Source organism: Serinus canaria, chromosome 1 (assembly GCF_022539315.1).
Source record: "Serinus canaria isolate serCan28SL12 chromosome 1, serCan2020, whole genome shotgun sequence".
In the NCBI taxonomy this organism is placed as follows: domain Eukaryota; kingdom Metazoa; phylum Chordata; class Aves; order Passeriformes; family Fringillidae; genus Serinus; species Serinus canaria.
The window spans coordinates 44,520,919-44,546,518 of NC_066313.1; the positions used below are offsets into that span (position 1 = coordinate 44,520,919).

General features: G+C 36.6%; 1 protein-coding gene across 1 annotated transcript in view; it reads right to left on the bottom strand.

Annotated features, from left to right (window-relative positions):
* The window catches only part of MIPEP (mitochondrial intermediate peptidase), a 66,485-nt gene that overhangs the window by 13,861 nt on the left and 27,024 nt on the right, over positions 1-25,600 (bottom strand). Inside the window, exons 11-16 of the mRNA XM_009102833.4 lie at positions 24,543-24,696; positions 23,528-23,605; positions 22,354-22,558; positions 19,457-19,566; positions 14,397-14,471; positions 8,600-8,719 (exon numbers count right to left, since the gene is read on the bottom strand). Of these exons, the coding sequence (XP_009101081.1) occupies positions 8,600-8,719; positions 14,397-14,471; positions 19,457-19,566; positions 22,354-22,558; positions 23,528-23,605; positions 24,543-24,696 (742 nt within the window). The remainder of the gene's footprint in view (positions 1-8,599; positions 8,720-14,396; positions 14,472-19,456; positions 19,567-22,353; positions 22,559-23,527; positions 23,606-24,542; positions 24,697-25,600) is intronic.

The following is a 25,600-nucleotide window of genomic DNA, read 5'->3' on the forward strand; positions in this document are numbered from 1 at the left end:
GAAAAAAGCTGTAGCACTCCCTGACTGTAGAAACACCTCTCTCCATAGGTAAGCAGCAGCTTGCATGGTCAACTTACATTCTGGATTTTTGACCTCAACCCCTCGAAGTTTTATAGAATTATATAATCATTCTTCTGGAGTTTCATAATAATAATAAAATGCAATAAAGAACCACTTTCTTTCCTGCAGTTTCTAATCTTGCTTAGAATAACAGAAAACTAATTTCAGGAAATCACATCTCATGCTGCATCTCTAACTCGCCTAGTATCAATACTCTTCTTTTTTCCAGTGCTCTGCATTTCTGTGTTAGGAATGGAGAGAACACAAAGTAAACCAAACCAGAGACACTGCTGACATTTCAGAGTGAGTCAAGCAAGAGATTAAGATTTTCAATTTATAACACTTCCGTGTTTTTATTATAAAATGATAAATAAATTTAGCAAGGCAGGAAATGTAAATATTTTTGCAGTTGTTTACACTAAGGAAGAGGAAAGGAATTTAACATTCAATTAACCACTTAGGTGATTCTAGATATGTACCATATGGTCTTTGAATTGCTTAAAGAAAAATATTTCATTTTTACTTATTAACTATTCATGAATTTGAGCTGCTTATAGCAAAATCATTTAGAACTATTTACTCTATACCCTTTTCTCTCCTCCCCAGAAATGGACTGAGGGAAGGAGATGTGGGTCATAATAAAGAATACTGATATCAAAAATCTGTATGTATGATTTGTATTGCTTCGAATCTTTAAAAGGCACTGAGATATGAAAATGGATTCTTTATTGTGTCCTTTTACTGATCTTATCTGGACAAGTTAAGAGACAGTGTTACTTGTTAACCTAACAGCTAGTCTTCGAAGTAAAATATAAGAAATTTGCAAACATACGATTTTCAAACAAATCTTTCATGTCATATACCATGCAATTCTACACAGGTATACATACACATGCAATATCCCCTCTTCAATTATAATTAGTAATTTCTATTATTGCCTAAGCTTTAAATTCATAAGCCTGAGATAAACAGAATCAGGTCACTGTTTGCTTTGAGTACAGACTTGCACTGAAGCCCAAATTTTTTACACTACTTTTCCAATTAAACCTAATTTTAAGTATTGACCTATTATATTAAAAGAAACATCATGAACACTGCTTAAAATAAGCCCTTACAAAACCAAGAAATACCTTAAGCAACATGGTAACTGCAAACTAAATTTGCAACTGAATCAAGTAAAGTGTCTGATCCAACACCAGAAGATGAAATCACTACCTGTTTACTGTTTATTTACTATCTTTTGCTAGAGTCATTTTAGAAATGGATTTAAGGGATCATGACTCTAATCCTCAACCTGCCACAGGTGCAGCGTGAATTTAAAGAAATTACATTCACCCCATCTCAGCCACCTCCCGCAAAGCAAGGGTGCTAATAGTTCCTTTGACTTGTTCTTTTCTGTTTTGACTTTTCACAGAAAGGACAGTCCCCAGTGGCACATGAAGAGAATTTCATTTCGACTCTCTAGGCTGTGTCTATGGCAATGAGGTATTCTATCACTGTCAAATATAGCTCCAGTAATGCAATCTCAGGGGGGAAAAAGAACATGTGAGCCATGAAAGCAGAACTATATCAAACTAGATGAAGCTATCTGTGCTTTCATATATAAGTACAATACATCTAAACATATTTAGAATTTTAACAGGAGATGTATGCAACTACTTGCTCCTTAAAAAGGTCTCCCACACGGCAAACATGGCAAATGCTATCACTAAAGTATGTTTGAGTTTCATGGGGCTAACACTTGGAAAAAGAATTTCCTTAAAAGTGCTTCATATCTTATGATATCTGTAAACACTCTACTGCTGTAGATAGTTGCCCAGTGAATAGTGTCATACAACCACTGGAAAACAAATCTTCACAGTATTTGCTATCACCATTTTCTTTATCATAAAATGAACTCAACTCCACAAAGACAGAAACCTAAACAAACCTTGAAAGGTGACTTTAAGAGCTTTTGAAAGTCCCAGCATCCACTTTAATACTGACCTCAGCAGGGCACCAATCTTCTTGAAATGGCTTTTAGCTATTAATTATTTATAGAACTATCACTTCCCCAGAGTCCACTGTGCACTCCTTTATTAATCTTTTCCTCAGACCCAGACTCTTCAACTTGATTTTACAGTATACTTTTAAAAAGGCTCATATGAAAACTTATCTGGGGACTTGCACTCTGTATAAACAACTTTAGTTTCCAACATGGCAAGGTAAAAAATTACCTTGAAGGGGTTACACAAACTTCAAGGGGTTGAGTAATAACATATGACTTCATCTCTCTTCAAAACTCAAAAAAGTGCAATATGAGCAACATCAGTACCTTGCAAGTAACTGCAGAGGGAGAAGTGGAAAAGCCATCCTCTATGAAGGCCCTCTGGCTTCACTATGAAACTTATGTCTCTGTGACCTACAACAGTGGTTTCTTTAAAATTGCCTATGAGATGTAAGACATACTGGGTGTCTGCTTCCCTCTTCAACAAATGAGGGTAAAAATTAACAATACTTTAAAGGATTAGATAAAAGATTAGATATAATTTACTTCCTATAAATTATATCATTTTTCCCCTCCTACTACTTTCTCATAAATAAGAAACAAATAATCACAGACTCAATTCCAAATAATTTTTTCATAAAGATTTTCAATACGATTCATATGTGCTCATATAAATTTCTCTTTGCTAGCCCAATATTGGATTTCCTTAACTTTCCTCATAGTTCCTGTTTCCAATCTGAACAGATTCCTGGTGATGTCCACTTAAAATGTCCCTGTCTGAAACTAAGCTTCTACCTGCTTTGTCACCATATTTTGTTTTCTGTGTGTTGACTCAGCAACAAATCTACAGTTTGGTTGTACAATTATGATTTGCAAGTGTTAGAAAGCTTGTTAAGCATAGAGTTATGCTATCAATTACTTACATCCTATTTCCAAGATCAATCAATGTCTTTGGAAGAAAGTGGATTTTTTCCATCTTAGGCAGTTCTTTACAAAACTGGGGTTATTTTGCTCACTTGACTGTTCTCAAGGTACCTATGAGCTGCTTAATAATTGCTGCTATTACCTTCTTGAGTGACAAAATCTGAACAATTAATCTACAGTTCCCAAGTTTTTCTCCCTTCATAAGAGCAGTTATCTTAACACTACTACTTTTTCATGAGTTTGTGAGTGATAATTCCTCCAAGTCACTGACTGTTCTGACCAGCTTAAATATTCTGAAAATCTGACTACATCTAATCTAGTTATTCTATTCTATTATGTAATCTCACTACTGTTTTAATCCATCTCAAAATTTGCATCTATTACTTACCTAATCAAAATTCACTCATTGTTCAAAAAATGTTGAGGCAGAACAGAATCTCACTGCTTTCTCTGACATTTATTGTTGCTCTTTCTCCCACTGTCCTCTTGCTTCTTGAGTAATTATGGAATTCTATTACCTTCTATACTTGCAATTCTCAACTCAGCATCTCTAGCCTTTTTTGTTCTGATTTCTTGCATTCTTTCATTATCTCTAGTAATTTCTACTTTTTATTATCTTAATAAAGTTTTAAAGGGCTTGGTCCTTTACTGCCAAATCTTTTTTGCATCAGGATGGTTTGTATCCTTGGTTCAGTCTCTTGGATAACTACATAATGCCTTTTGAATCATCATACTTAGCTATGTTCCAGTTCCAGCAAATATCTGGCAGCCTTCCTCTTTTTGATGCATTGTTTTTAATTATTACAGCTGGGTTTGGTTTCTAAGCTGCTTGAAACTTCCAGAGTTTTACTTATGGCTCGTTAGAACTTACCCTGTATTCTGTTTTTCACACTTTTATATGGCTTTTACTTTTCTAATAACCTCCCTTTCTCAGACAGTCAGATACACAGGCTTTTTCTCCCACTGAGTTCTTTTTAGCATCTTACTGATTAGCACCATAAATTTTACTCTCTCATCTGCCATCCAGAATTGGTTTTTTAAAGGCGCTTTACCAATAGCACCCATTCTCCCTTTTAACTGTTTTTTTATGTTTTCTTTAATCTGGCTTTCAGTTTTACTTAGGTTCTAAGGTTACATCATAGTTTGGCCTAATAAATCTAAAATTAATTTTGGAAGGTTCTAGTCAGAATAAATATGAAATGAAATTACAGTTTAAAATTTATTAGGTGGCCACTACTTAGCCTTCCTTACCAATAATTTTAAGATTTATGTTCACCACTTGAGTTAAGTTTTCAGAATTCAAAGCCACTTTTACCATCAGAGGTTAAAGGTTATCTCTTATTTACTTTAAGCCAGCTGCTTCATTGCTTGCTCAGTCTATTTATTCTTTGTATATGCATTACTGATATTCACATGAAATTTTATACAAAAACAGAGTTATATATAACTGCACATTAGTAGCCACTCCAAAAACCTAACAAGAAAAACCTAAACCTAACAAGAAATCCTAAGACAACAGATGCCACAAGGAAACAGATGGCAAATTCTGTAACAAGATACTTCACCCAAACTGCCAGCTAGCCCTCAGTAGGCTGAGGAATAAGCCTGTTAAAACTACACCCTCTTGCACACACATTTTCTTCAACAACAACAAAACAGGAGGCTTTGGCTCATGGCAACCGTGTGTGATGCAAAAACTATTTTCTCTCTGTAGAGAAGCCAGTTCTGCCTATTGACATCAACTCCTCCTCAGCTGACCAAACAGCCATGCCTCTGCATGTTCCCTGTTAATGAAAAACTTGTGTTTTCAGCTCCCATGGCAAGCCACATCTTCCTGTAGTGCCTGAAAGCCTCCCTGAGCAAGCACTCCAAATGTTAGGTTGCATCTCATCCATTGATTTCCTTTGTCAGGAACATGACAGACACAGCCACAGCAAGTTAAGACAAGGACCTAGGTGGAGCTTTCCAAGGTCAGGATCCCTGTCTGGGCAGAGTCCTCCCAGCTGCAGGAAGAAGACAGACTAACAACCACACTGGTGATACACCATTTTCATACACATCTTTGCTCTAGGGTATCTCTCACAATACCTGCCTTGTCTTCTGCTGGCAAACTTGGCTGGCTAACATTTTTGGTCTCACAGGTGTTTTGGTCTCTCCAAACACTAGCAACTGTTGGCCATGCTGCCAAAGAAACTTACACTCTGGAAAAAACTATATAGCCATAATTAAACCTGTAACCTGATGCACACTTTAAGGTACCAGTAAAGGTGGTCCTTCTGAAATAATCTGTATTTTTAATATGTTAAAACAAAAAGGCATATAGGAAATAATTCAGTGTTCCAAAAAATATCAAAGGCACCCTGCATACCAACATGTTGCCTCCTATCAAAAGCAATTATAATGATGTGTGTGGTTAAATTCCAACATCGCACTTTGTATTCAAGTACCACACAAGAAATTCAGCTGTTTCTGGAAAAAAAGCCTACCAGAAGACCATGTAATTTTGAAAAATGCAAAAGGGACTATTTGGCAGTCATCTAAAAAAGAACCCAGATTCCTTGTGCCTCACTTCAAAACCATTTTCCCCTACAGTCACAGTCAAACCATTTCCCACCAAAATTCCAGATTAGAAAAGGTTACTACAATGGAGAGACAATATATAAGTCCATAATTTTCTAAAAATAAGAATTAATAACTCAAACTACTCCACAAAGAAAATACAGGTATAATGATTTGGGCAGGTAGTGTTTATTGTACTACTTCTCCATTATTGAGAGCTCTTCCTGTAACTGCAGGAGGCTGCAAACAACACTATCATTGCAGGGTCTGTTTACCCTGTGTGTCCTTTTCTGTTACAATACTGAACCAAGCCCCCAGCAGGAGATAGGAATTATTATGCTTGGCGAAGGACTAGCAATGGCATATCATTAAGTTTTGATGACTGTCTCAAAGGAAAGTACTTTTCAAGTCTGAACCTGGGGGATCAGGGGACTAAGCAACAGATTATGGGGAGAAACTTTGATCATGTCTCAGACTGATCAAAGGGTCACCCGATACATTTTCAAAAGCCTCTCTGGGCATCCTGGGACAAACATAGAAGAGACCAGGGGAGACACTCTAAAAGCAGACAGTATCATCAACTGCAAGGCAGGCCATAATTAATGAAAACTGACTTCACAAGAGATAAGAAATAAGCTATGATTTGAACAAAACTTTGGAGCAAAAGCAAAGTACTGAATTCCCCACAGTGCACAGATTTTGACACAATGTACATTCAGGAAGGAATGGCTGGAAAAAGTATGGTCATTACTATTTTGTTTATCTTGCTTGCCTACAAGAATCGAAAAGAAGACTGGCTGCTTTTTAAGGGGATCATCAGGATTCAAGAATCCAGCCTGTGCAAAATTGCCATTCGCTTTCCAAACTCAGTAACACTAATCTCCTCTGGCAACAAAAACTGCTGGACTCCACAAAAACAGGCAGATACATTTCATTGCCCCCTGACTGGCAATCATCAGCTTCTGGATTCAGTAACAGAGCAATGAAATCCCAGTGGAATTTCATCCTCCAGGAGCCAGCAGTAAACTCTGTATACTTTTGAACAGATAAGCAATGGCCAGCCAGAAATTGAGATTTGCATTATTCAGACAAACAAAGTCTAGTGGGGTGCTGTTTCTCCGTGCTTCCATCTGACTTCCTTTCTGCCTTGCACGTGACACCAGCTCCCATGCCCATCTGCATCAAAGCAGCCAATGCAAACATGCCTGTGTGCAATGCCTGCTGCCCCAGTGCCTGCAAAATCTGTTTGAATGGCAAATACAGACCTAAACAAGACTTATTTCCCACTGTCTCTCAACAGAACTTCTTTTGCACTATCCCTCCTACTGTTGGCATGTAACATGTGATGCTTAGGTTTATCTTAAATAGGTACAGCCCATAGGTGCAGCAGCAGCTTTTACTTACTAGGTGTAGGCTATATGCCTCATTTTTAAGGCACTGTAACAAAAAGACACACGCAAATTGTCCTATTATCTGAGCTGTGCCTGAGAATGACAGAAGACACATGCTGTGGCTCTACGCCAGAAAATAAGTCTGCACAATAAGACTGAAGCCCAACAAAGTACATTCAGAGGATATTTACTGAGTTTACTTGCCTGTCAAGAGAAATAAAAGAGAATTAAGGTTCATCAGGAAGAGATAATAATCTATGTTTGCAGCCCTGACAGACAATGCTGCTACAGAAAAATCACATTGATGCAGTGAAGATCTTAACTAAGTAAGAAATACTCTTATCCATCCCCACTAAATTAAGATACAGAAGCCTGACTTAAAAATACATAATGGAATCTAAATGTATAGAGAAGAGATAAATTCAAATAATCAAAACACTTTGTTTTCTCTGCCAGCTCTGTAAGTACCTAGCCAAATAACAGACATAAAAAGCACACAGTCTCTACTATTGTATTTCAATGTCTAGCTCTGAAATCAAATGAGAGGAAGTAATATATTCTTTTCACTTAAAAACCCCAACCATTACTCTAAGACTTTTATTTTTTTATCTGAACTAAAAATTAAACATGTAAATGTGTCTCAAGTTTGGAAGGCAGCTCAGCAAAGGAGAGCAAGACAAACTACAGACATTAAATACTCTACAGAGTACTAATGTTATTCTTATGCAATTTTCCACAATGTTTTACTGAAAATTTAAATTGTCTTACAGTTCTTGACACAAATTTTACATTCAATAAATATAAACATAGACTTTCTGACTATTCAGAAGTTCACAGTATATTTTGCTGGGATTAAGTTCCAGGCCAAAACTGGCTGTCCCACTTCAAAATGATCACAGCCTTAGTACATGATGTTACACTCTTATGGAGGTGTGAGCAGGGGCAGTACAGTTATGACGAGGAAATGGATCTCCCAATACCGTTCTCAGAGAAGGAAAGACATTTTGCTAAGAAGGAAAGTACATTTCCTTGAAGCAGCAAAAGCATTTCGGTATTCTGACCACAGGGGCAAACAGTGACAGGGGGCCAGGCTCCAAGCAGGAATTCAGCTTCACACAGACCAGGAAATCCTGTGACTGCCGTATACAAACTACACCTTTGGCTGTCACATGATGTACAGAACAAACACATGTCACCATGGAGATCAAAATTAGACAGTTCAGTAGAACTCCAGACTTCTTAACTTTCAGATCACACATGAAGGCATAAATGACATGACAAAGGTCACAGGAATACAGTGAGAAGAACACACTTCCATTTCCTGCTTTACACTTTCTCTCATGCTGACAGCGTACACACACCAATTGCAGTACAGTGTTTTGCTGCCTTTTATAAGCAGCCTTTGAAAAGCTCAAATAAAACCTCTTTCCAATATATTGTTTCCAGTGCCTTCTTTACTAAGAAAAAATAGGCAAGGTAATGAAGTTCATCATTAAAAGACAACATTTATACAAAAACACCCCCACTCTCTGGATCAAGTGAGTGAAAGAAAGAAAACTCTTTCAATATAACAATACAGCAGTAAACACATGAGTGTGCAGGGCAAGGGTCAGTGAGAGGAAGGGGTATTATGCTATCAAAGAAAAGATGCAGTTTATACAGTTATTCTGCTACTCACTGTATTGGGTACATATGGCAATCCATAAACCTTCTCCTGTGTTTCCTTTAAAATTTCTGTGGTTGACTTGTTTAGAGGATGTTTACCATGGTAGATTTGGTCCAAGACAGCATAAAAAACCTGAAGAGAGAAAACACATTGGTCTTTGGCACATATTATTGACATATGAAAATCAAAAAAGACACAAAGAAAATAATATAAGATATGGACTAGAGAGAGGGAATAGTTTAAATATATATGGTTTGGAAATCTTCTATAATTAGTATAACACACACTAATGTTACAAGGAGAGAAACAGATTTTTGGAGTTCATCAACCACCACCATCATGACCTTTCATAAATCCATGTTTATGTCATTTATCACACTGGGAGTACCAAACTGTCTGCACCTTTAAAAAAAATTAAGATCTGTCCTGAAGGCCCTCCAGCAGTTCCCCTTTTCAAGAAAAGTATTTTTAAATTCCTATTTCGAAGTTATTGAAGTGGACACTGCAAAATAAGCTATTTCAAGACGTGTACATGCAGCCATGAGAAGGCCTCACCCCTGCAGGGACAACTTACGGCTTAGGCAGTGAACATAAGAATTATGTTAAGAATATTACAGAATCAATGAGGTTGGAAAAGGCCTCCGAGATTATCAAGTCCAACCTTTGACCTAAAAGCACCATGCTCATTACACAGAGCTGCAGACGCTACTGAGTTTCTGCCAGAGCCCTGCAACAGTGTAGTACTAAGGTCGATCTTTCCTTTAATTTAGCTCTCACCATCAGAGCAATAAATCGCTTAAGTGTAAGCTTAGCTAAAAGCACACTGCACCAGGGGGGTACTTTGCCAGAAGTAAGAGCTGCTCCACAAGCAATTTTTATGCATGTGAACTACAACAGAATGCAGGTGCACTCTGCTGTAGTTCACATGTATAAAAATTCATGGGTGCATGACCAAATAACTGAAGTGTTCAGAGAGTGGGAAAGCAGCACCACTAAAAAGACTTTCCAAGCAAAGACAGCAAGGTGGAGTCTCTGGAACAGTAACAAAAAACATGAAACAGGCATGGACAGAAGAAATGATTGCAGCCTTGGTTTTTAGCATGAAGATTTCCTATTTTGTGGAAGTGCAAGGAAGACAGAGGACACCCACTGCTCTACAGCACAAGATATTTTTAAGTAGTTTGATGGATCCAGATGCTTAAGGGAAGAGGTCAGGTCATCCAATAGTCAGCACACTTCACAGGAAAGTTGACAATAAGGAGCAACAAAAAGCTTTTTTGCAAGGAATGTAGCAAATAATCTGGCTAGAGATTCAGGCCCAGTCACTCTCCCAGGGTGCAATACCATCCCTAATGACATAAACACTGTTCCAGGAACTATAACCATGAAATTTTATGGAAAAAAAAAAAAAAAGTTGTTTGGATGTTTTATGTTACCTAAATAACACAACCCCCTGAACATCAGAAAAGATTCTTTATTATGAAATGTTAGTAGAAATAATTCTGAACTCTAATAATTTATCAGAATTCAGAATCTTCTTATTTGTTCTGGATACGACATGTAGTTTCACCAAAATTGTGACTGTTTCTAAAGTAGTATATTTCTTCTGTTTGATTAAACTGTCTTCTAACATACAGAATTCTGGTAAACCCTTTGACAGTCTCTCTTGGCACACTGTTTTTTTTTTTCCAAGAAAAAATGAGGGTTATAAGCAGGGGGGGTGAATAAACTTGCAGGAGCTACTCCTAGATTTCCTGCTTGCTCCTCATTAGCCATGGCTAAGGAGGAGAAGAAAGGTAAGACTCAACTTGCACAATTACCCATTAATGACACTGCAAGTTTCATGTCCCAGGTAGCAACACTGAACAAGACGTGCAAGCACTCAACACTGTTCATCTACAACTGCAGAGTAGCCAGAAAGCATCTGTTCAGACTAAAAATATACAGAGAAATCTACACTAGACTGCAAAAATACTTTACTCTTATATATCTAAGAAGAGAAAGAGGCTTTACAATGGCTTTGCATTCCTAGTCACTAGACTCCCGTTCTTTTTTTTTTTTTTTTTTTACACAGTTTAACAAAAGCTACAGGTTTAGGACAGCAAGGGTGCCTAAGAGTATGACCTGCAGTAAGTACCATGAATAGACCTGAAAATTACCTCATGTAATAGTCCTAAAAAGGTCACTTTCTCCTGTCACCTTACACCTTTTTAACTCTGCAGTAGTCATTTCACACTAACTTCCCCTCTTCTCTCTACAAAACCCAAATCAAACGTGAGGAACTTCAGCATCTGACAACAGACTTTAGCTTCAAGCTTCAGCACAGCCTTGATCCTCTTTTTTCTATCTCCCATCTTTGTCTGGACCAGTCTGCAGTTGCTCTTCAGCATTCTTCCCAAGATGGGGGAACTGCATCTGCACTGCAGGGGACCTTCTTCAAAGTAAAATTTGGAGTGAAGTAGTTTGTGGTCAAGGAGCAAAAGCTCAACTCACAGCTAGGAAGTGGGGAAATGTCAACCAAAGGCCAGTGAAATGTTCTGCCTAAAGAACAATGTGGTGACAGGGAAATGAGTCACTGAAGTCAGCTACAAGCTCTCCCTTGATCCTGGCACACGTACAATGCGGGAAGAAAGCTGTGAGCCAGGCCACCTGGACAGCACGGTTAAAAAAACCATCCCTGAAAATAAACTTGGATGAACTTTATACCCACATGCATTTCCATCTACAAACCACAGTTCTGTGTGTTTACACAGGCCTTGGAAATGGGAAAGGGAAACACATCCCCAGACCACAGGATTTTAGATGATACTGCTGAGGAGCAAGCTAATACTTAATATCAAGCAGTAGATAGAAGATGATTTCTAATTTCAGTAAAACAAATTCCTCAAAAGACGTAAAAAATATAAAAACGCCATCAAATACTTATTAATCTTCATACTGTCTCTCTAATTTGCACTTACATTGGTATTTATTAGTTTCACTTGATTCCAGTTCTTTCTAGCTCCTTGTCTGCTTAAAAGCATTAATATGCACACACTTAGGCATTTTCCAGTGAAGTTACTACTGACTGAAAGACTCTGGGATTCAATCTGCCTGGCAAAAGCCTTAGGAGAAGATGTATGGACTCTCCTATCTTTCCTTCTGAGTAACTGATTACACGACCTAAAAGAAAATTCAGAGGTATTATAGTTATGAAAAAGCAGCAATATTTCTTACTTTCATGTGCCAATAGACTTATTTTCTGAACAGACCACAGAAGAAGAACCCCCAGGTGTTTTCCACACTGCTGGAATATTTGTCAGCATTTTTTTCTACTTTTAAAGGTCAAACACAGCTAACATAGCATCTAGCCATCAATACAGAATATAGTCTTTGCAAAATCTGAAGGAACAGTATTAGAATCATCATTCACAGTATTTTCAGGTATACAGCTAGCAGCACATATATATTTTGGCATCTGCAAATTAAAATATATTTTGCTTCAATTAAGTATTATACTTTTTAATTTGCATGACTTACAATATGTACTTCTAAAATGGAAGTTGTTTTTGCATGTAGTTGTTTTGCATGCATTGTTTTTGCCATGTAGTCAACTTCTCTGGGACATTCTTTTGAATTATTCAACAGAACAGCTCTGCCAATTTGTCTCTTTGAAACGAGTGCACACTTCTGCAGGTTTTACACCTGGCATCTCCAAAAATATAGTGCTGAAAGTAGGAAATGAATAATATTATTCTGTATGGCATTGTGGTCATTTGTCATGTGTTGAAACTAGTTTAACTTAATTTACACAAGAAAAATTTGATGGCAAGCAGCCTGCTAAATCACTGCATCACTGCCAGCAGCAGTCAATCATCAGGTACCCACAGGAACTCGAGCCCACCAGAAGTGGGTGTTCTTGAGCCACAGGGTATGGAATGACTCCAAGACAGACTCTAAAGAGGCCCCAGGAACAGCTGAGGGTCAACAACAGCAGGGACATTGTAGAGCCCCACCACAAGCAACTGATGCAATGACTTCTTTTGGAATACTCTCTCCTGCACCACAGAGCAGGGAGGCCATGTCACTTGTGAATATCTGTGTGACTTACATTGCTCGATATCTGACCCTATTTAGCCTCCACAATGCCAACTTGGTCTCAAACCTTGACAAGATCATAGCAAATACATATAAAGTTGAAAGAAATCTGTCAGACTGATACGTAGCTCTTATGGACAGAGACACCAGAAAAGAAAGGGTGCATGTCAAAGGACCTCATCAACCCTTTGGTGGTTACTAATCTGTACATGTATTGTGCCCCCATGAGTAAAATTCCACAATTAAGCATGCACAGTATAAATTTTATTTCAATCCAGATTTTTTTCCCCAATAAAAACTTCCTGTATTAATTATTTATATTCTTGCTCACATTCCTTCTGGATTATCAGGCATGTCTATGAGAATCTTTCAAAGCCAGCAGTGTGCATTTTAAAATCAGACCTGTAGAGAGAGTGCAGTTATATTTTCATGTCACAGAGGTATAGCCACAGGTAGCACCTGCCCAGCCAACATTGGCTGCTGACAGCCAGCACTGCACTGAAAGCACAATTCAAAAGTCCAATTCAAAAGTCCATTAAATTTAATCAAGGAAAAATACATGTACACTGTAAACAGTGTTCAGTCTGGCTTTGACTAGTGTAAATGACATGTATACAACTTACAGGTCCACAGCCCAGGCTTCTGATTAATTTAAAGTCTTCTTTGTAACTGCATAGAGAAAACTGCAAATATTGAAGTTTCTTTTTCAGATCAACTTCAACTAACCAGCCCAACTCCTGGGGCTGTGATCATTTGGCCACTTCTCAAAGGAAGAAATACCAAATATCTGTAAAATTGTTTTTTTTCACATCTCAGTAACTAACCTTCACTGAAGTATTAGCAGAGTTATCTCACCTAAACACCAGGCTAATTGTAGAAGGAAAAACTATATGCTTCAGGCTTAAGGCAAAACAAAGAAGAAAACAAAATCACACAGGAAGAACTTGTAGCACACTAAGCACAGCCAAATGCTTACGGTAAGAAAATCTTAGCTGGATGCTAATGCTACTGTACACATCTGAGAACTGCTGTTGCAGGACTGAAAAAGGCCAAATACCATTTTAGATAGAACTCTGATTTTCTTTACTTCCTTTGAAGAACAGCATCACTGATTGTTTATGGAAACGACAATCACATGACAAAAGACAATCACACCTACCCACAGAAAATAAAGGTTTATTCATTTAGTTACTTTTCCTAACACTGTGGGAGAGAAGTCTTACATCCTAACAGCACAACCAGCAATTCTGATGTGACAAGTGGCCACTTTCATCTGGAGCTGCAGAAGACAAGGAACTCAAATCACATTCTAGTAAACAGATGTGCTGGTTTGATTTTACTGTGGAAGACTGTATCTCTCAGCCCTACTATATTTTAATGATTCAAGGTACACAATCCTTCCTCTATTTCAAGTTCTCCTTAAACAATTCCATTAACTCAAGAATTCAATCTTAAACTACCTTTGGGAATTCCGATAATCCAACCATTTTCAAAAGCTGTGGTTTTTATAATATTTTCCTATAGATGTAAGCATTTAGGTTTAAGCAGACAACACAGAATATGTTCAAAAAACAAACATAAAATTAATATGAAATTCATTCATTTTAATTAATTTTCATATACTTAGAAAACAGATCTACATTAAAATAAAAAATTTGGTCAAATTATAAGAACAAAAACATGTTTTGTAAGTGCTGAATAGAAAGTGGAAACTAGAATGCAAAACACATACCTGGAGCTGCATATCAGCTGCAGCACACACCTTTTTGGACTCACATAGTCTTGACACCATGTTTTTTGGTAGTGGCTTGAAAAGAAAAAAAACAGGTCACATTTAGACTTATTGTTTGTTTGTAAATTGTGTTTAAATAGCTAATTACTAGAAGAGGCTGAAGATACAAAAAAAAAAAAAGCCTGGTGGTAATAAAACACATTTAAAGTGCTTTGCATTGAGGAAGGAAATATTTGCAAACAAAGCATTAACCAGCCAATTACGATATCAGCATGAATCCACATAGCAATAGAGAAATCATTAAGCAAAATCTTTTTCTATAAACTGAGTCCACATTCCCTTATAGGCCTATTAAAGATGTTATTACTATTTTTAGATATAAAGAACAGACTGGGGCAGTTAAAGCTCTCCCACATCATAAAATTCATAATACTGAGCTTAATAATACTGGGTTTTCATAAATTCAACTGAGACAGCATCCATCAACCCTAACCCACATAAAAATATTTAGTTGTACTGAACAGTAAATATCTACCCTTTGAAATTTTTAACAAAGTTAAATTTATTCCACATCTATGGCAATAAAATTATCCACGCCACCACATACTGAAAAGTCAGAAACACTTTTCAAGGAATTATAAAAAAACCTTTTGACTTTCCATCCAGATGTCTGCAAAAACATCCAAAGACTTTTTAATGCCACATTTTCAAGAACATCTGTCTATGAATGCTTGACATTACGCTTCTTCCACCATTTGCTGAAGCTTTTCAAGTGATGTTTTTCCTAACAAACATTTCCTTTTTTTTTCCTCTAGCAGCTTCCTTAACCAACCAAATGGAATGTGGTTAAAATAACTGCATTCTTGCTAAAATATTAAGAGAGGTACTACAAGTTGTACAACATGTATAGAGTTATGTTTAATGCCTAGCATCTCTATGTTATAGGGATGCTAGGTTTTAAACCTGACTCTACAATCATACCTATGCTTTTATAGTGTGTTGAAGCATTCAAGAAATAATCCAATAAAGTCTACAGGTATGGCAGAGCCATATGTTTAGATTCCCTCCAAATTATATGAATTCCAGACAAACAATGTTCACAGAATAAAACCCAGCTCTAGAGAAGGTACACCTAAGTGAAGAAATTTTATCAATTGACTCTAGAATCTCAAAGTTGAAGCAGGTAAGAAAAATTCTCTGCTTGCACAGCTGCTTTATGCAGTACTTGCTAAGGCTTGCAACCTCTTCTCCAAGTCAAAAGTTAGCTACGTCAAGCATGGTATAGAACCAAAGAATTTAATAAGGCAGAAAATCAAAAGAATCAAGATGAAAGTAAAAGTAAAATTAGGAAAAAAGTACAGGTCACTCTTATGACCACCTGTTGACAAAAAGGCAAAGGAGGAAAAAACACTTATGTCTTTCTTAAATCTATCAGTGTTACTGACCTGGCTTAAAGATTGTGTTGTGATCATAATTCACAACCAAGCAGAATTGGGCACCAGAAAAACACTGCCAAAATTAGATTAAATTGAAAGAATTTAAATTGATAAAGAAGTCACTTATTTTTTCCCCAAACACCTTTGGGATCTTAAGATTTCAGGGAAGCAGAATTTGACTCCAGAGGGTTTTCCATAGATCACAACTCCACTCCAAGGTATGTTTCTGCAAATGTCATGCACACAGATACACTGAGGTATTGAACTGGAGCATGTACTGTTTCAGGCAGTAGAAACTATTCCTCCTCGCTCCATTACGATCTCACACAGTTGCTTAATAGGCAGCTGAATGAATTTAAAAAAAGGTATCAGCATTCTTACTTCACTTCTCCTGAAAGATGAACTCTCTGATAAAACCAGAATGAGACTGTCATCTTCCTTCTAAAAAAGACTTCACAGAGCTTTGCCTAAAACTATGTCATTGAATAACCATTTAATTTTTAAAATTTAAACACTACGTGCTTTACCTTGAGCCCACTCTTCTATCTTTCTCCATTAAGTAACTTTAAGATCTTGTAATGCATTTTTCAGTTTTCATGGTGCTAAAAGAAAAGAATTCCTTATGTCCCAAAGCATGCTTAACTCCTTATGGTTGTGCAGTAATCGCAACACATTACAACTGTACTATCTGTGGGCTAATTCTTGTAATCATGCTAATACAATACAGTCTTTGTAATTCCATCTCTGTGAATAATGAACTCAGTTCAAATTTGAACAGCTGAAACACTGGCCTTTATTCAAGAGAGCCTCCAAACCCACACAAGCTTAAAATTATTTAGCTCAGACCTACCACGTATCCTTGCACTTCACAAATGAAATTAAACAAAATCACAGTGATACAGAATGGCACCCATGCACCAGACTGTCTGCTTAAGTACTGTAATGTTCCCATTTTGGTATGGCTTGACTTCATGAGCTCACCTGACTAATCCAACTTTAGAAACTAATTATTACAGTCCTCTCTATTTATTCATTTTATCTCAAGGATTTTTTGGTTTGAGTCATCTTTTGTATGAAAGGAAAATCAAGCTTGCTATTTTCTTGAAACAAATAGATTTGTACTGGCCAGCTTTTGCAACTAAGTTCAAAACACCTGCTCCTTTTGACAGGAGAGCTTGCAAGTTTTGTCAATCTTCAACTTTCAACAGCACAACCTTTCAAAAGGGATAGAAAGCAGAGAGAAGCTTTCTATAAACTTCAAGATATTTTGGACCAGAACCTCATGATCTACATCTAAACAAACTTTCATGTTTGAAGGTCTGTCCATCAGTTTCTTTTCCTGCAATGCTACTAAAACACAATTTGAAACAGTTCACATGTTTTAATAATCAAAACACCTCTTTCCCCTCCTCTTCCCACAAGCAAAAGCACTGATTGTATGTGCAGATCCTCAAAGATGAATCCTTCTACAGCTGACTTATATAGCAATGGCTAAGGTGAGATTACACTGGTAAGTTTTTCTGATGCAATTATGTTCAGCCGGAATATTAGAAACCACACCACCTGAAGTTTACATGCAAAAATTAGAGTGTAGATGCAGCAACACCAAAAGAAGAATGCTTTGTAAAATTATCTGTATTGCCTCCAACACAAACTGGATCAGTAGCAAGTCCACCTTCTGCCAACATCCAGCAGAGCTCTGTTGGCATAGCTGGTGAAGAAAACAGCTTTCTAACAGCCTTCTAGCACAGGAAAGCTCAGTCTCTTAATCCATAAGAAGAAAATTAATGGAAGTTCTCACAGAGAACAACATACTGATTAAATGGTTTCACAATTTTCACATTTTACTTTTTTTGTCCATCTTCCTTACTTCCCCTTGAAAAGGGGGTAAAGTGGACTCTTTTTTTTTAATACATCAAAAACTGGAGAAACAAAAAAAAATCAAATTTCCTATTTCCACAACAAGAGAATTCATCAGGGAACAAGCAGAGAAATTAAGTCCCAAAAAGATCTTTGTGAAGTTAAAAATGAAAGAGAGATGGGATTTTCAAGTCAAAGTACTTCATAACATATACACAACAGAAAAGGTTGTTTCAATCTATTTGTATTTAAATGACAGACATAGAAATCTGATATCAGATTCTTAAAGTCAGCTTAGATGAACCAATATAAGCAAAAGCAGATTTAGAGATGTTGGATAATGGCTTAAAAATGCATTCTAAAATTTTAAAAAAGCAATTAAAAGGAAGGAATCTAATGCTCTCAAGAGCCACAGAGCAGTTTCGGCTCTTCTTCTCATCATCCAGCATAATCCATTCTTGCCCTCTTCAAGACTGGACTTTTACATCAAACCTCTCTCAATTGCTGTCTGAAAAGGGAAGATTTCACCACCAATAAGCAGAAGTAGTTTATGGAAATGCCAAATGGGACACAATGTCTGGTTCTTAGCTTTTGCACTGAAACGAAACATGGTTTAGATTTGTCAAGTCATTTTGAAACTACAAAGCCATAAATAATGTTCCACAAATCTCTTTCAGATGTTTTAGTGAAGCTCATTCTCTGAATTCATACGCAATCAGATTAACTCCATGCTGTTTAAACACTACATGAACTTTATAGAGAACATCAGAAAGCCCTATTTCTGTATGTGGATTCAAGTAGACAAATGATCAACACTCCTGAAATGAGTTTAATTCCCAGGTTTCAAAGAGACCTTTCTTAGTGCAATCAATTCTGGAGAAACAATTGCTCTCTTTAAAAAAGAAAAAAAGAGAAAAATTACAGATCAAATTTCTCAGACAGTATCTATTCAAACAGAAGTTAGACAACATATTTTCCTAACTGTTCAATGGAGGCAAACATAATTTTACTTCCATAATACTGAAATGCACTGAATGCTTAGTACTGGATAAGAAGCCCCAATGAAGTATAACACTACACAACATGAAAGCGACCACCAAAAGTCACCTTGCTCCAAAGAGCACACCTTTCCAAATACCCCACAGAAAGCAGATCCTTGCAACAGACTGATAAAGAACTTCCTCATGTGAGAACAACATCAGAGTTTTAATGCAGAAATTCATGACTGACAGAATCTAACTAATCCTAATATAATCCTAAATAGAGCAGTATATTTTTCATCACAAAATATTTCACTCACTGCCCTACACCGTGCTAAAAATCGAAATTTTGAAACACTGCAGATCATTTCCATTTACATCCATGATTGGTTACCTGAGCTTTATTTTAAGACAGACTTTGGAGAGTTCAATGACAAATGCTATTTTTGTCATAACTTACCTGTAATTATATTAAATCATTCCAAAACACTTGATTCACACAGAAGTTGTTCACCTACTATACCTTGCAGGAAAAAAAAGGCTGAAAGTTTTATATATGTAATTGGAACCTAGGATGTAAGAACCATTCTTACACAGATTACATTTATCTTTTTTCCAATGACAATATTAACATTTTTTCTGAATAACTGAAATCGTAATACTAAAATAACTTTATCCATTGTTTATTTCTATTTAAATGCTATTAATTAATAACACATGTAAAGATGATTCTTTTCTACATACATTTTTTCCTATTTTCAAAATTTTACCTTTTTTTCCCTACCTGTCCTGTTTTATAATGCCTTGCAAACTGGTTAACGACTCGATAGTCATTTGCAAAGTACTCCATCAGAATTGAGGGAACTTCAGCAAAATCAGTAGCACATCTGGTTCCTAGAGGTAGAATAATTGTACACATTAGCATCTGCTATTTTCACTAAGAAATAGTTAACTCTTCCCAAAAGGTTTTGCAACTTTCAGTTTGGACTTTTGGTGAACTTTAATGTTCTTTCATTTATTAAGTCAATATTTTATTTCCATTATTGTACATACTGCCAGAAAAGCTTCATTATAATCCTACACATTTTACTATAAATCACAAAGTAAAACAAAATATTTGAACAGCTGGGTGAGGCACCTTATAAAGCTCTGGATCACACCCTTTTTAAACTAAACCAGACTGTAGCCAAACTGGCCCTACATGAAACACCAAATCTATTTAAGTATCCTAAACCTAAATTAAACTACAATGTAAATAAAATTCTGCCTTAATCCCATTCACAGTTACAAGTTTTAGCTTCCATCTGTTTGCTGAGCTTTCTTATGCTTTATATTAACCTTGCTTTATGATACCAAGTCATTCATTCAAGAAACACTCCTGTAGATTGAAGATATGTTCTATGTAAGTGCAATGAGGTAATATCTCAGCTGTTACTATTTTCAAAAAGCTCTTTCCCAAAAACCTTATTTACTCTAATCTTTATCAGCATCTTACCAAATGGAAGTTACTAAAAAGTGTAACACATTGCCAAATCAAAGCTGAATTTCTAATTTCTATATTAAAGTTAGCAATGGAAAAGTTGTTGCTTTCATATGGACCCATTGGGTCGTCACCTCTATCCCGGTCTGCCAGACACAATGTCAACATTCAGAATCAGTCTTAAATTCTAGTCTGCTTTTACTATTATTTGAAGACTGGTTTTTAAAATCACTCCTTTGACCTCTACAAACCTTTCTCTAATTTTTAATCTTAACTTATGATCTGTTTACACTCAGTGATTCAGACTGATACTGCTCTTTAATACAAATAGCATTTATCACACTGGTTTTTACCTACTAAATAGAGAGAAACTATATTCTCTCTGAGCCATCATTAGCCAAAGGCAAGATAAAGTCTAAGAAACTATCCATTCTAGTTCTCTGTAACTGCTGCAGTTTGAATTCACCTTCCGACTAGACACACAAAATGAACATGCCCAAACACTGCATGAGGTTTCACCAGTACCTTTACCATTCTAATACTTACTGCTGTTAGATACAGCTCTGATGTAATTTCAAATCACACTGCTCCTTTTTACAGACACATTAGCTATATGCACTTCTGCATTGACACATAAAACTGTCATTCTGTTTGTGCACCACTGCTGAAAAATCTATTTGGTAGCAAAAATTCTCCTTAGATTCTGAAAATGCATCATCTGCACTGTGTAGTTCTGAATTAAAGAAAAGTAAGGCAAGAAGAGAGAGCAGGAAAGATGTCAAATTACTCAGCTCATCTCAATTAGAATGTCAAGTTTTTTTGTGCTCACAATAGCCTGTAGTCATATTGCTTCCATACTTTACCACCCCCATCTTCCATGAGGGCAGACAGCCTCTAACAGACATCCCTGGGACAAGCCCTTTGATTTTTGCACATTCCAAATCCATTAAAAAAGGATTCTCTGCAGAAACAACACCACTGACCTCCAACCTCCAATGCTGCTTTTGCAATGCTAGATCTGGAGTGAAATCCTTTGGGATACAGGACTGCCTGGAGCTAAGGCAACACAGAAACCATACACAGGGACTCCTGGAAAATCTGAGCCTCACAATTAGCCACTTCCTGCCCCTTCAAGAGTCTGACATGCAGAAACACATGATTCAGCACAAGAGGAGAACTCACTGAAGTGGCTATTTTGGGCATATAAGTATTCCTGTAGCTCAAGATGAGCAAGCCTATATGAGTGGAAGGAGTGGAGTCTTAAAGACTATACAGAGCTTATACTGAAGGAATTATGCAGTGTTCATCTGTTTTAACAATGTCTAGTAGTGAAAAACTTATAAAATAGTTCAGTCAACTTTAATTTTAAATGGACTTAAAAAAAGAGTATTTTGCCACTGGGTGCAAAGGTATCTATTGATAAAACATGAATTTAACATTAACACCCCTTTGTATCATTAGGATAAAAAGGGTAAAACATACTAAAAAAACTACTTCTTCAGACAAGGGATTCACAATCTCACCTGTTTCATAGTTTGTTTGGTTTCTATTTTTTAATAAGTAAATGCCCACTGCACTTGAGATTGCCAGCACACTATTATAGAAAAGAATATACCAAGCTGTCTACAGGTAAAAAAAGTAGCATGCCAAGCAGCCTTCGCCAGCATGGGTGTTTGACCTGTTTGCCACAACTGCAGAAGGCTATAGAAGCCAGAGACCTGCCAGGCAATACCCTCACTACTCTTTGCAAGACCTAATTCACTGATTTTCCTTCATTCATTTTCCTAAGTCCTTTCCAACCCAGGATTCAATGTGGTTTTACAGTAGGTACAACCTATTTCCCAACCTCCAACTATCCCAATGATTATGAACTCCACATAAGACAAACTTGAAAGAGTGGATACCACCAACAGAATAAAGATCAACAGTACATAAAGAAGAGATACAAACAGTTAATTCTTATTAGAAAAAGAATATTCAAATGTTGTTTGGTTGAGTTATACACAATATCTGCAGATTTGAAACCATATTCTCAAATCATCAAGGGTATAGAACTATTAACATGACAAGCATTTTTGGTTCATACCCTTTTTAATCTTTTCTTTTGTTCTATTTTTAATTTTTTTTTAATCTACACCTTTCTTCTGGAAATTAAACGTTTGACTGAAACAAAAAAATCACGACTTTAATAACTTTCTTACCAGTGACATGTTGGTACCGAGTTCTCCCCAGCATAGAATGCATAGCATGTCCCATTTCATGGAACAGATTCTCCATCATGCCAGGACTTAGCAGCGTTGGTGCACCCCTTGCTGAATTGGGAAGGCTCAGCATAAGAACGACTACAGGTAGCTGGTACTCTCCATTCTCCTTTAGCCTGCCTCCTCGAACTGTAAAGTGACAGTCCTTTTTGAGGTAAAAGTAAACCAATGTCATTATATCAGTGATATTAAAACAATTATTAAATTAAACTAAACTGTTAAATCAAATCAGAACATATACTCAGCTACACAAGTAGCTTCTATTGAACAACACTGTTTCTCCATCCTTACCATATACCTCAAATTCATAAAGAAATTACTTTATTCCATAAAGGAAAGGCTATATTGCTTCTAGAAAATAAAATTATTTCTTTACGTTTTAGAGTTATCAAAACCGTTCAAACTTTCTAACAGGTATCATTAGTGACAAGAAATTTACTGATGTGTCAAATCCATAACATACAGATTAAATTCTCTCCTTAACCTTCAGCAGTAACTTCTTTATAAAATACACCACACAGCACTACTAGTATACTGTGAAATACTAGCAAAAGAGTTATATAGCAAACTAATGTAGATTTAAAGTTTGTCCCTCATCACCTCATTAAAGGTGGTAATTTGCAGATGCTTCTACTGAGTGAAGTGTCTACTGTACTGCATCCTACTGCAAATATACTGGCACTAGGTAGTGACTGAGCCACAACAGTTAGAACCATCTACAGTTTTAAAGAGAATTTAGAATAAAACTTAGTTGAGTGTAAAGATTAGAAAGTATAAATGTCAGATTGTTTTTACTTGTAAACAGTAGGCCAGAAAACAAGTGTTTAAATATCTACCATTTCTCTAAACAGAATTCTCTAAACATTTTGTAGCACCTGTTATTCTGTACCACAAAAAGTGTGAGTTCATCCTATTGGGTGTTTTTTTTTTAAATGAAAGCTTGCTCTAAAAAATATTTTACCTAAACCCACACATGAAGTTACAGAGATTCCCTGTTTAAATTTATTTTAAAAATGAGGAAACCTTTACTAAATTTATATTGAACACAAAAAGCACTAATGCTACAGTCAGTACTTATATAAAACCTGAGCTGAAGTCAGATCATAAATGTTACCTGATGAGGTTTATCAGGTCGCTGAAAGAAGTCACAATAGATGTACCCTAGCAAACCTTCAGTTTCATGAACAACTGCCTGAAGAAAAAAAGAATATAATTTCCATAGTGAAAGCATTGATAACATGCAAATTGAAGACATAATACTCAAATCCCAAGACTTATAATGAAGAAACGGCAAACAAACTGGGAATAATTAATATAAAATCTGTTCTTAATTTTAATTGAAAATAAATATATGGATAAAATTCACATCTTCTATCTCAAACGACAGACATTTCTGCATTTCACTCCAAACTAGCTAGTCACAGATTAGTATTAAAAGTACTTTCTGTGTTAAAAAAGCCCACAAATGACAAACAGGAGCTGATTTACCACAGAAATAAAAATAGAAAGAGTAAGGAGTAATTATAAATTGACCCACAGTATATAAAGAACAGCATCTCTTGCTGGAGGTTGAGGATAGAAGAGCAGTGGAGAAGATCTGACAATGAAAAAATGTAGGAAGACAACAGAGGAACTTGGGAACCTGATGAGTGAGTTACTGCCCAAGTTTTGATTTCCACCCTCCCCTAAAAAGAGGGCAGAAAAATAAAAGTAAAAAAATCAATCTCAATGTAAAGATGACTTTAAGAATAAAAAAAAAAAAAAATGAGGCAAAGACACATGACAGCTAGGACACACACTTCCAGCATTCTAGTCATCTATGGTAATCTACAAATTGAAACTAAAACTAACAGGGCCCATTCAGAAAGGTGCAACAATAATCTCCAAACAGAAATTGTTTCTGATTCAGGCATCCTTGACACAGAGCTATTAAAAGGCCATAAAATACCAAACATCCAAAAGGCACTTTAAAGAGATGATAAAGCTCTTGAGGTCTAACTTCAACTAAAATTAGACAGTTTGTGTTTTTGATAGGTATCCAAGTAATTTTTTTGATTCATAGCTCACAGGAACACACTACCTTGTTTATCTTCCCTTTGGTTTCAGATGCTGGGAACAAGAATACTTACCAACTTTCGAACATCTTCAGACCAAATCTCTCCTCTCTTTGTCTGTTCAGCATAGAGAGAGATCCCTAGGAGCTGACTGAACAAAGAGTTCAAACCTTCCATGCATGCCCCAAGAGAGAAAAATGGACAGTACAAGCCAGGATCAATGTTGTACCTAGAGGAATACAAGCATCCCAAACCAGTCAGTCAGCAGAGGTACATAATCTACAGTACTCACCTTCAAGCCACAGGATGTCACAAAATACACCAGCTTAGCCCAAAGACTCTCAGCAAGCATGTTTGGCTTTATTTTTCAAATAGCGAAATCAAGTTACAGACACAGTGCTTTGCAGTACCTCAATTTTTCTTATATTCAAATCCGGATACCAAATTCAACAGAAGTTGACTATGATTTTCAGAAATGTGGTGAACATGCAGCCCAAAGAGACCATGGCAACATGATGGGTGGCCAAGCAGTGGCTTTTGATACTCAAGAGACCACTGGCAGTTAAGTGCCTTTCCCACGCCAAGGCTGCATCGTGAGACTGATCAGAAAAAGAAGCTGGCTTTGGCTGTGGTGTGAGCCAAATCCCCAGCTAGGGCAGGAAACCAACTGGTTAGCACTGCTGACTCTGCAGTCCTGCCTTTCACTGCAGCAACAGAAACACCAAGAAGACACAATCACCTCCCACACAAAAATCACACCTCAAGCTCTGGGGACTTTCTTGAAGCATGTAGAAAATATCTTACAGCTGCAAGCCACCTGGAAATTTCAGTATGCGACATGGATTTCAAACATGGCCAACACAGCTTCCTGAGCCTAACCTCAACCAACTATGTTCAAGATGTGGTACAGAAGACACCCATAGGGAGGAAGACATCATGCATCTGCATGCACGCACATGAACAGAATGAATAAAAAATTCAAAAAGGAGTTCAGAGATGTATGCAGTCTGTAGGAGAGGTTACACTCCCTGAGACACTGACCCTAAAAAGTAAACATGCTACAAGTGTATCAAGCAAATTAATGCTTTGCAAAATTACACCTTTCAGAAGCTGATCAGAAGCATACAACTCTT